At 49.2% G+C, this 12634-nt stretch overlaps 1 protein-coding gene across 1 annotated transcript; it reads left to right on the forward strand.

Moving 5' to 3' along the window:
- Nucleotides 1-6077: 6077 nt before the first annotated feature.
- On the forward strand, nucleotides 6078-8718 carry LOC124681417 (non-specific lipid transfer protein GPI-anchored 14-like). Its single transcript, XM_047216339.1, has 3 exons — nucleotides 6078-6428; nucleotides 7312-7398; nucleotides 8249-8718. The coding sequence occupies exons 1-3, from the start codon at nucleotides 6098-6100 to the stop codon at nucleotides 8419-8421; spliced, it is 591 nt and encodes a 196-aa protein (XP_047072295.1). The 5' UTR covers nucleotides 6078-6097; the 3' UTR covers nucleotides 8422-8718.
- The last annotated feature ends 3916 nt before the right edge of the window (nucleotides 8719-12634 follow it).

Consider the following 12634-nt stretch of genomic DNA (forward strand, 5'->3'; position numbering starts at 1 on the left):
GCCAAAAATCAGCGGGTGAAAAAAATCCAACAAAGGAAACTTTTATAGCACATAGAGGATGACATGCGGGTCCCATGAGCCGGCGAGGTTCCTCAACGTTTCAAACGTGGCATGAGATCGAAAGAAAAAGGCAAGTGACCAAATATGAGGAGCCAAAAATAATTCAAGAAAAGAAAGTTTTATAGTACATAGAGGATGACATGCGGGTCCCATTTAGCGGCAGCGGTATCACCTATTGAGAGGCGGCGGGGGATCGAAAGAAAAGGTAAGTGACCAAATATGAGGTGCCAAAAATAATTCAAGAAAAGAAAGTTTTATAGTGCATAGAGGATGACATGCGGGTCCCAGGTAGCGGCAGCGGTATCACCGTTTGAGAGGCGGCAGGGGATCGAAAGAAAAAGGCAAGTGACCAAATTTGAGGTGCCAAAAAAAACTCCAAGAAAAGAAAGTTTTATAGTACATAGAGGATGACATGCGGGTCCCATTTAGCGGCGGCGGTATCACCGTTTGAGAGGCGGCGGGGATCGAAAGAAAAAGGCAAGTGACCAAATATGAGGTGCCAAAAATAATTCAAGAAAAGAAAGTTTTATAGTACATAGAGGATGACATGCGGGTCCCATTTAGCAACGGCGGTATCACCGTTTGAGAGGCGGCGGGGGATCGAAACAAAAAGGCAAGTGACCAAATATGAGGTGCCAAAAATAATTCAAGAAAAGAAAGTTTTATAGTGCATAGAGGATGACATGCGGGTCCCAGTTAGCGGCAGCGGTATCACCGTTTGAGAGGCGGCGGGGATCGAAAGAAAAAGGCAAGTGACCAAATTTGAGGTGCCAAAAAAACTCCAAGAAAAGAAAGTTTTATAGTACATAGAGGATGACATGCGGGTCCCATTTAGCAGCAGCGGTATCACCGTTTGAGAGGCGGCGAGGGGATCGAAAGAAAAATGCAAGTGACCAAATTTGAGGTGCCAAAAAAAACTCCAAGAAAAGAAAGTTTTATAGTACATAGAGGATGACATGCGGGTCTCATTTAGCGACAGCGGTATCACCGTTTGAGAGGCGGCGAGGGGATCGAAAGAAAAAGGCAAGTGACCAAATTTGAGGTGCCAAAAAAAACTCCAAGAAAAGAAAGTTGATTGCACATAGAGGATGACATGCGGGTCCCATTTAGCGGCAGGCGGTCTCAACGTTTCCAAGGCGGCAAGGGATCAAAAGAAAAAGGAAGTAGCCAGAAATCGGGGGTCAAAAAAATCCAAGAATAGAAAGAATTTTGGTTCATAGAGGATGACATGCGGGACCCATGATCCTGCATCGTAAACGGCTCGATCGGAGAACGTTGAACGAGATGGCGCGATCGAGAAAAAAAACAATGCCAGAGAGGCTGCCATCTGGGCCCTACATCCCTCGGCGGTGCGGATTTGCATTGACTCGGCCGGCGAACCCGAGAATTCGCGATGCACCACGTCCCGGGCCACCATACGCGACGTTTTGGCCGCTTTCGTCGGGCTAGGTGGCCTCAAAACGAGAAAAAAAAAGTTTTGACATGCACCACGGAGGGACCAAAATCGCCGGCCATGGTACACCAGCAACCACGGCGCGACTTCAACTTCGTCGGCCATGGCAACTTTTCTTGTAGTGTATACTAGGGTATGTAAGTGAAAGGTTATGGTTGATGATCCGCATACTGAGTATGATTATTCAGGGCTATCCCTGACGGATGTAATCAAAAGTTATGGCACAAGTGTCCAACCTCTACAGAGTGTAAACCTATTCGAATAGCCGTGTCCACGGTTATGGACGGTTGGAAAGGCCATAATGTTCCGTCATCAGAACTTTTTGAAAATGTTACATGTGACTGGTGACTGGTGACTTGAACCTGAAAGGTGAATTTGACTTGAATCACAACAGAGTTGTGGGAATGACACTAATGTTCCCACTTGAGTTAGTTAGTCAAATAAAGAGTCTTTTACTACTAAGTGCTTATGAAATAAAACTGGCTTTATGCAAATGAACCTAGAGCTTAGAAACACCTTGCTATAGTTAATAGTGCTTACATTTGTATTAGTTTGCGAGTACTTTAAAGTACTCATGGTTTTGTCCCTGGCTATTCAAATGGTCAGACTATGAAGAGGAGCACCAGTACCAGGATGATGGACAGCAAGACGTCAATGATAACTAGGACTATTCCTGACGTCAAGCGTTGCCCGTGGAACAGATGGACCGCTACTACGCTACTTCCGTTGTGTATTTTGTATTGGATCCTTAGATCCACTATGTTGTATTAAGACTGGATCATGTGATCCTTTGATGTAAGACAATTATGGCTTGTAATGAATGATGTTCTGTGATATCAATCTATTATGTCTCGCAAAAACAATATTCCTGGAATTGCGATGTATGGCATAATAGGCATCTGGACTTAAAAATCTGGGTGTTTACACTCTCCATGTAAACCCTAGATTTGTGCGCCTTTATAAGCCGGATCCCGGGAGCCCTAGAGGCACGACCACAACTCATTGTAACAACGCGAAAGCGCCCTGATAATTCCAGACAAGCAGCAGTAGACCTTGCCATCGTGCAGGTGTTCCGAAGCTGGGTAAATCGCGTACCACTGTTCCGAGGACTCTCCGCCCAACGGCCCCTACTTCTTCTTCCCCTCGTGGGGATCCCTCTTCCGAGGAACCGTGGAATAGGCAACGACATAGGCGTTGATCGCTGAACTGCGTTACAAATCTCGTTGTCGTGCGGTGATTGTTTGTCCTTGGTAGATCAATTTTGTGCCTTCAATGTTAACATTTTTCATGTTGTGTTGTTGTTTCAAAGATGTTAAAAGTGTACCTGCTTAGGTAATTGCATTTGGGCCATGCTGATATATTGTGTACTTCACTTTGAAGGAATGTACACAACAAGTCAAATCTACCGATGCTAACATGTGGTACTCCGATTTCGTTTAATTAACCCAGATTCGATAAAATGTTATACAAAATTTGAGTCAATTAAAAGAGATCAAAGAAAGTACCAACTGAAGAAGAATATATTATTGCTTGATATCCAAATAGTTGCTAATATCAATTATGTATCATTGTAGGAAAGTATTACCTTGTGGATTCGGGATACCCAAACAAAATAGGCTATCTAGCGCCATATAAAACCACTCGGTACCATGTACCTGACTTCCAGAATAACCCTCCAAGGGAAAGAGAAGAGTCGTTCAACTATCTTCATTCAGCGGCACGAAACTCCATCGAGCGAGGATTTGGTTGCCTCAAAAAAAAAATGGGGAATTCTTCAGGGCATACCTCGTAGGCCACCCGTGTGCCAAAAGATGATAATTACTGCTTACATGTGTCTACACAACTACATCCGTGATAGCAACCTAAGGGATCAACATTTCGACATGTTTGATACGGGAGGGTATGTTCACGAGGAGAGTGCTTCATATCCTAGTGCTCCACCCAAAGATGATGGTACTTACATGAAAGGGATCCGCAATGATATCGTTATGAGCGTGTTTCCTTAGAATTATTAGACTATATTTGTGTCTTCTATTTGAGTTGTAATCAACTAACAACGACTTTCTAGTTTTAACTCTATTTTTAAGCACTTTATATGATGCTTGAAAATTTAACTTATGATCATATATGCAAAAAGATAGTGCAAAATAACTTATAAATAGCACATCAGAGCACAAATTCGTTTGGAGGGCGTTACAGACTTTTCAACGGATGACTCGGACAATAAGCTATGACAGGAGAAGCCGGAAAGAACTGGACTGCAGCTTCTCAGGAGCTTATTCTCACTGTTGTTTCTCTGGACAGCTCTAGCCAGGGTGGCTTATGCATAAGCCTAAGCTCAAAAGAACTCACCCTAAGAGCATCTCCACTCGTCTCCCCGAACAGGGCCCCGGTGTGCCATTTTTTCATCCGGACGGCGAAAAATGGCCCAGCCGCGCCCCCGGTTCCTCGTTTTTCTCCGGATTTGGGCTTTCATCCATCCGGCGAGCCCACGCCAACCCCGGCCTACCGGGGAGCGCTCGGGGACTCCGGACGAAGCGAAAGCGCGCGAAACGGCGAGAAATCTCTCCCGCGCTTTCGTTTCGTCTTCGCCGCGGAGGTGGCCCCCGACCGGTCAGCGACACGCGCATCGTCTTCCGCGCGCAGTAAAGGCTGCCGCCGGTCAGTTCGCCACGGACGCGTCGCATTCCACGCGGCATTAATCCCCGGCGCCAGCCGCGCCTATATACGCCGCTCCGCTCGCCGCGACGTGTATCCCTGCTCCCCTCTCCCTCCACTCTCCCGATGGCGTTCTACGACGACGACGGCGCAGCCAACAACGACTTCCCCCGCCGGTCGCTCCACGCGTGGGAGGGGCACCTCCTCCACCAGGCGGGGTACCCCTGCCCGCCGGACACCAGGCCTCCCGGCGGCGGGTGGCGGCCAAGTGCTGGCGGCGTACCAATCCCGCCGCCGCCCGGGGCCACGCCCTCGACGTCGCCATCGCGGAGGCTCGGATGACGATGACGGACGAAGAGCGCGCCGACCCGCGCCACCACCCCGACAACTACACGAGGTGGAACTCGTTCTTCCTCCGGCGGTGGGAGCGGGAGCTGGCGGCCTACGACGGCCCGCCGCCTCCGCCTCCGCGCAACAACGCCGCGGGTTGGCGGCGTTGGTGGAGCGCGCCGAACAGGACGCTGGAGAACGTCCTCGAGCACATCGAGGGCGGCAACTTCCCGGTGCTGACGATGCCCCCTCCATCGAGGGCATCGGCCAGCCGCCGCCGGGGAAACATCTGGCAGCCACGGCGCATGGCTGCCAGCTCGTCGTCTTCCGGATCGGCGCCGAGGCCATCCTTGGCGCCGGTGAAAAGGGAGGCGACGTCTCCGTCGACACCGACGCGCGTCAAGAAGGAGCCGACGTCTCCACCGCCGAGCAGAGGGCGCAGCAGCGGCGCCCTCGTCATCCGCGACCAACCCTCCTCCCCGCAGCGTGGGCGGAAGAGGAAGTCGGCAAAGAAAGAGGACGCCGCGGCCGCCACCAACGCCGCCGCAAACAAGCTCGCCGAGGAGGAGGCGAAGCGCGCGAAGGATGTCGCCGTGGCGGAGGCGATCGCCGGGTCGCTCAAGGACCTGGTGCCCGCCGACAACGCCCTCCCCGAGGACGCCGCGCTGGAGTGGTCGAGGCGCGACTGGGAGCGCGAGGAGGCGGAGCAGCAGCGGCGGCTGCTGAACCTGGCCGCCGCGCGTCAACTCGCCGCCCGCGCCGCCGCTCCAACCGCCGCCGCCGACGTCGATCGCTACCGCCGGCCTGCGACACCTCCATCTGGCGTCGCCGTCCCCGTCGTCGACCTCGAAGCCTCCGACGACGAATGGTACAAGCCATCGCCGTCCCCGCCTCGCACCAGTGGCCGGTGGGGAGACGCCGGCCAGGGCAGCAGCCAGGCCGCGCCGCCGCAGTTTGGCGACAACGGCTCCGACGACGATGGCGACGACGGCGGCGACTACACGGTGTTCTACCGCCATTTGGGCATGTAGAGCGCCATGTTTTAAAATTTACAGTTGTATTCCCCTAGCCGAATTCGAAATATAGTCGAATTCGGCCTCTATGTATGAACTTCGCCCTCTATATAGTAAATATCATTAAATTTAGTCTAAATTCGCCTGTTTTAAGCCGTAGTTTGTCAAGTTTCCGTTATTCAAATTTAGATCGTCGTCTTCGCCTGAGCACGCGACTGGGAAACTACTCCTCCCCACGCCAAATTTACATCCAATCCGGACGTAAATTTCCCCGGATTTCGGCGTGGGGAGGGCAAACGAGTGGAGATGCTCTAACTAACAATAAAAAACCATCCCTGGTCATCGACGGCCGCTACACGTCACTACGGCACATCCCACTCCATGCTGAACTTGAGCTGAAAACCACGTCGATGGGCATCCGCCCCCACCACCCAACTCCCGCTGTCGCGCGCCCCGGCCAGAGCGGCACACCACTACACCACGCCATAGGTGCGACGCACCATCGCTCGCACGCACGCGCCCCCTATTTAACCACCTGCCGCCTCCTCCGCGAGCACCATCGACTAGCTTGACTAGCTTCCACATGGCTTCCGGAGCTTTCCTTGTTGCGGCCATGGTGGCCGTGGCCGTGTCGGCGGCGGGGGTGGGAGGCGACTTCGCGGCGGACCAGAAGGAGTGCTCGGACAAGCTGGTGTCGCTGGCGACGTGCCTGACGTTCGTTCAGGGGCAGGCACCGTCGCCGACGCCGGACTGCTGCGCGGGGCTGAAGACGGTGCTGCAGACGGGCCGCAAGTGCCTGTGCGTGCTCGTCAAGGACCGTGACGACCCCGGCCTGGGCCTCAAGATCAACGTCACAAGGGCGCTCGGACTCCCCGCCGCCTGCAGCGCGCCCGCCAACATCTCCGACTGCCCAAGTACGTCCTCCCATCCTCTCCTTAAAAGCTTAAAGAAGAACTACTGTCTCCCTCACTCAGTACTCAGTAATCAGTGCTCTCTTTTTTTTTTTTTTTTGCGGGAACAGTCAGTACTCAGTAGTGTAGTAGTAGCATCATCACGAACGCTTAATCACTGATCTGTGTAACGCAATAACATATCGCTTCGCCTTATAATTAATTTCCACGCTTCCTCAAATTATGTAAAATTCACAAGTCTACTGTCGATGGTATGAGCTAATCTGGAACGATCATCATCATCATGCTATACGGCAGGATAGCAACCGTACGTACGTGAGAGTGAGACATCAGAGATCGATATGCATTTGATTGATTCAAGTTAATTAGTGATAGGCCCTTAATTTGTACGTATTCAACCAGTGGAAGCCGTGGTAGCAACGCCTCAGAACAAGGGTTTGCACTAGAAGAGAAGAATATCTCGCCTACCGTACGTCGGGAGCGTCCAAATTAGCGCGCGGTCCGTGACGCTACCTGTCATTAACACCCGACCGGTTATCCAGAGCGCGACACTTCACTCTCTAATTTTGGCCACAGTTTAGGCCAGTGGAAGTAGATTATGACAGAGACCGTACTGGTTGGGAGGTGTGTGCGGCCTTGATAAAAGAATGTTGCACTAGTCGCTGACAATCACATGTGACCAGCTTGTTGCATGCCATGATTAAGTTAGTTGATTGTTTCTAGTATTGCTCGAGTTACATCGCTTATTACACAAAAACTAAGTAAAGCAAACCTTGTTTAATGGTAGTAATTAACCAGATCCAGGTGTATTGGTTAAACATTTTGAGCAATAAAGAGCCATTTATCGAAAAAGTAATTAACCAGATTGTGTATTCAACTTCTACAGGGCTACTTAACCTGCCACCCAACTCCAAGGACGCGCAGGTCTTCGAGCAGTTCGCCAAGCAACAGGCAGCTGCCCAGAGCAGCCCCAGTGAGTTTTGTTCCTCATCTTATAACTTATAACTCTACTCCATCCGTATTATTTGTAAGGCAGCTGAGGTGTGTATTAGACACAAAACCAAACAACACAATTATAAATCTTATTTAACTTTACTTCAATGTTATATTTGTTGTTCGATAGCAGCGAGCCCAGGCCACCTACATAGTGACAGTAGTTGGGGTCATATCAATTAACAGAAGCAGTTGTGTACATCCTAGTTATAGAGGCTGAGTGTAGTGTGCTTAACGTGGTGCTAACTTATGATTCTATCTAATATATATATAGAAAAGAAAAGAAAACATATTCACGCTGAAAATGGGGATTCTATGAAACGCATGCATGCCCACTGAGGAGATGCAAGTGGGAGATCCAATTTAAGTCTCACTTGTAGTTTATTTTGTGTTTTGTAGTGCAAAATTTTACACTTGATGTAGATTAGCATCGCCAAATCTGTAATTACTAGTTTGATGAAAGCCAGAAGAAACTGTTACAATGCTACTGAACAGCAGCATCGAGAAAGTGTTGCAATGCTCCTGGACAGCAGCGTCACTCTCGTCTGTGGGCGTTGGAGAGGCCGAGTCGTCGACGTGACGTGAGAAATCAATGTGGTAGAACCAGCCCAAACAGTGGTGAAGTATGATTGTCGTGTGACATTAGCTAGCGGCCGGTATAGCAAGAGATGGAAAGATACGCTGCATAACTAAGTAAGGAGAAGAAGAACTAAGTAAAGATAATTACCCAGTTTTGTCGTGGTGATTGTTTCACGTGCTTTGGTTCTGTTTCTAGTTTGGAATTTGGGGTAGCTTGCACTGCCACTGATTGACGTCGTTGTGGTGTCCAGGTGGTGGTGGTGGGTCGAGTGCGCCGAGCACGGGCGCACAGAAGAACGCGGCGACGAGGATGAGGTGGTTGGGAGTGGGCGGAGTCGGTGGCGCCGCACGCGCAGTGCCGCTCTTCTTCTTGGTCTGCACCGCCATCCCACTCGCCCTGCCTTTCCTGCTTCTTCTGGGCTGAATAAAACGGAAAGGAACTGAGACTTGAGAGGGATAGTGCCGATCATCATTTCTGTTTGTACATGGTGTTGCCGACCTGGTTGATGAGTGCAAGCATGAAGGCATGCGTGTGTGTGAGTGCTGTCTCTGAGTTTCCATGTGTAAGAAACTGAAGCAATATGCCATGAAAATTGGTTGTACTGCATGTTGACGACTGGGATTTCCGGTTTCGTCTCAGAGTGCCATAACTGCCTGCTCATTTGTAACGGGTATATATACTTGATGAAGTAGCTCTAATAAAATCCTTCATTTGTCACAAGGGAAAAGGAGTCCCATGCATTGTGACCTGTGCTTGGTGATGGATGTCTATCGATCGATCAGAAGACGTGCTACGTTGATCAGTAGTCAGCGTACCAACAGTAGGCGCAGTTGTATACACGAACTTGCATCAGCACTTGAGCACTCACCCGGACAGAACAAAACCGTCAACATTCTAAAATCCAAGGATTTAAAGGCGGCAGTGCCGTACAAGCAAGGGGAGAGAACCAGCGCAGAGTCTTAACTATGTTTACTGTAACTAAGAGCATCTCTACCCGATACCCCATCTGGCTAAACCGCATTACGTGGATAGGGTTAACTGCATCGGGGCTTTTGGGCGAGAAATGTGTCTCGGCGGAAGAGATCCCGCATATACGGTATAATTATGCGGAATCTGTTCCGCCGCGATACAGGGTATACCATAAATTAGGGTTTTGCTTGCGGTCATGGTTAAGTCGTGTGCATCACATAAATCCAAAATTAAACACACATAGTTTAAAATAGCAGCAATGTTTGACATAAAAGTAAAGTCCCGACGAGGTAGCATAGGATAGACGATAGATTATTGAAACATGGTGGATCGAACTAAAGAAGGAGGACCATTCCCGTAGTCATCATCATCTCCACCGGCACCACCATTGATCGTCGTAGCAGCGCCGCTGTCAGCACCGATCGACGCAGCAACAGTAGCAGCCTCCCTTCGTTGCTTCCAAAATCTCGGCCCTCCTTATCTTCCACCTATCTTTGGTGGGAGCATCCATAGTGGTTGGATCCATCATCATCACACGGTTTTCCTCTTTTTCCTCCTCAAGCCGGATCCTTCTATCTTCAAATGCGGTCTTCCTCTTCTTATCTTCTCTAATTACTTCCCACTTCCTAATCTTCCTCTTCTATCTTCATATGTTTCTTCTCGCCCAACTCCTTCTGAGGCTCTTGCGCAATTCTTAGCTTCATGTTCATCATCTCCTCAATCTTCGAGGTCAACTTCTCTTGCTCGGCATTTCTCTTGACATGTAGCTTCATGGCTCTTCTTCCATCGGGCCTTCCTTTGTTTCCCCATCCTCCTAGTGCATCATCACTATCATCATCCAAAGCTACTGGAGCCCCATGGCATGGAGGAGGAGCCTATTGGTCCCTCAACTTTCACTTTCCAAGAAGGGAACCGCCGCCATCGGGGAGGTAGAGGACTCGCGAGGCGGAGGAGGGCTGCAGTTGGTGGATGCCTTCCGCTTCTCCTTTGTCGTGGCGGACGGGGCCCCTGCCGTTGATTTCTTCCGCACCCGGATTTGCAGCTTGGTTGGCGGCGTTGAGGATGCACCAATGGGCACTGCAGCCGCAACGGGCGGGTTCTGCCGCTTCCGCTTCGGCACATCAGCGGTTGACATGGGGGCATCCACGAAGCCGGACATGGCGGGGCCGGGGGAACGAATGGCTGTAGAAATTGGGGTTGCACAATAGCTTTCGTGGGTGTGACGATGGGGGTTTGCTGGAAAAAAAATCGTATATGCAGCTTCTTGTGGCGCGATGGGGGTTTTTTGCACAAAAAAAATCAGCTACCGCGTTTTACGTTATCTGTTGACAATTTAATTTTGGTCCGGTACCGCATATTCACGATTATTTTCCAGTTTTGGGTCGCATGGGGTTGCTAGAGGTACTCTAACATGAGTGTAAATAGCGATGGTGCTTTCAAAAAGTACAAAAGTAGCGGGCTCTATGTAGACCATTTTTGGAAAAAAATGAAAAATAATATTTTGAAGTTTTAAATATTATGAAAAGAATAACGACGGATTCTATCAAGTACAAAATATCAAGTCAAAATACCTAGTATTTTAGGTCACACAGAAAATTACAAAATCTGATAATTTTGTAGGTTTTAAAGTTTGTATTGTTCACCACTTCAGATTTCCACATTTGTTATTTTTCCACCGCGGAAAATGTAAGGTGTTTTGAGTTTTAAAAAATTACATTTATAGAATCCATCATTACCTATGTCTATAATTGTTTTCGGCACCTTTTTAAACTTTAAAATATTATTTTCAAAAAAAATAAAATATTCTACATATATCCGGAGCTACAAAATGCCACACTCTGGTGCTCTAAGAACTACAAATTTATAGAGCATGCAAACTAAGTTGCTGATCGAGTAGGTGGATGTTCCAGGATGCTCAAAAAAAAAAGTGGATGTTCCATATACCACATGTTTTCCTGGGGTACAACTAGATAAAGGTAGACTTTTACGAAGGGAAAATCACGTCCCGCAAAACGTACGAGGAGGTGAGGCGTGTCCGTCACCGCGACCGGCGTGAGTACACACCCTCCGTACGCCGCGCGAGTACGCCCGAGTCCCCGCTCCGTACGCCGCCAGTCCACGCGCTGTAGGTGCTCCTCCTGTCCCGCGCGAGTACGCGCACCGTAGGTGCTGCTCCCCGCGCCGTACGTGCGCCTCTTGTCCAGCGCGGGCTAGCTAGCCAACGTAAATCGATTAAGTACAAACCGATGTAGCTAGCTCACATGTCCTTGTTCGTTTTTCTTATCAAGACACAGGTACGAATTACAAAACTACAAGTACGAGAAGAATGAGTGAAATGCTTGAATACAGTTACGTATAATGCACATGTGCAACTACATAAACAGTAAAGGGCGGGGTGAGTACAACTTAGCAAATATCCAAGTACAAGTACGACTGTATACACGAGCGAGTCCGCGTACATGAGCAAGTATAGATATAGTCACGCCAAAGAGAAAATACAGGTACAAAAATACAGTCGCATCAACGAGTAAGTACAGGTACAGAAGTACAGTCGCACACACGAGCAAGTACACGTACAGTCGTACATACGAGCAAGTACAGGTACGGAAGTACACGAGCAAGTACTGGTATAAAAGTATAGTCATCCACACGAGTAAGTACAAGTACAGAACCACAGGTACAGTAGCGCACACGAGCAAGTACACTTACTGACTAAAGGGAAAACTGCATCAAATACACTAAAAAGAGAAGTACTTATCAGTTAAAGTATGAGTACAGTTAGGTACACACCGCGAGTAAACCATAATAAAATTGAAAGTACGAAAAAAGGTATTCCAAAACCTATCAACATGTGATCTATTTTTGAAGATCTCGACGCGAAGATCTCAAAAATGAAAACAGATCGTAATTTCAACTTACAGTTCTCAGTTCTCAAGATGTTTCATTCATTTTAAAAAAATGAATGTAGAAAATAAAGGAAGCTGACACAATCCAGCCCCTCCACTGTCTTCTCTCACTTTCCTCATCCCTACCTTGCTTCCTCTTGTGACGAGAATTTTCTGGCACCAGAACACACCACTTGTCGTGTGCGGAGCGGGTTATCTTCCTGTCGTTGCCTATTCGACGGTACTCCAGAGGAGGGATCCTCACGGAGGGGAGAAGAAGTAGGGACCATTGGGCGGAGAGTCCTCGGGACGGTGGTACGCGATTTACCCAGCCTTCGGATCACTCGCACGATGACAAGGCCTACCGCTGCTTGTCCGGAATTATCTAGGCGCTTTCGCGTTGTTACAATGAGTTGTGGTTGTCTCGCTTCTAACTCGAGATCTCCCCTCGTAGCTCCCGGGATCCGGCTTATATAGGCGCTCGGATCTATGGTTTCTACGGAGAGTCCTACCCGGAATACAAGTTGCCTAACTACGGAATATTACATTGCCGTGTACATCAAGGATCCACCTATTCCTAACTTGTCGTCATGGATCCGGCTTCCTTCATGGGCCTTCACGGATCTGACTCCTGGCATATACCTCTTCGGATCCGGGTACCTCTGTAGGTCGGTTCGGATCCGGGTACCTTCGTAGGCGGTTCGGATCCGGCTACCTTCGTAGGGCGGTTCGGATCCGGCTACCTCATAGGTCGGTTGGGATCCGGCTCCTTGTTCCCGGGT

The sequence above is a fragment of the Lolium rigidum genome, unplaced genomic scaffold (genome assembly GCF_022539505.1).
Source record: "Lolium rigidum isolate FL_2022 unplaced genomic scaffold, APGP_CSIRO_Lrig_0.1 contig_42060_1, whole genome shotgun sequence".
Lineage (NCBI taxonomy): Eukaryota > Viridiplantae > Streptophyta > Magnoliopsida > Poales > Poaceae > Lolium > Lolium rigidum.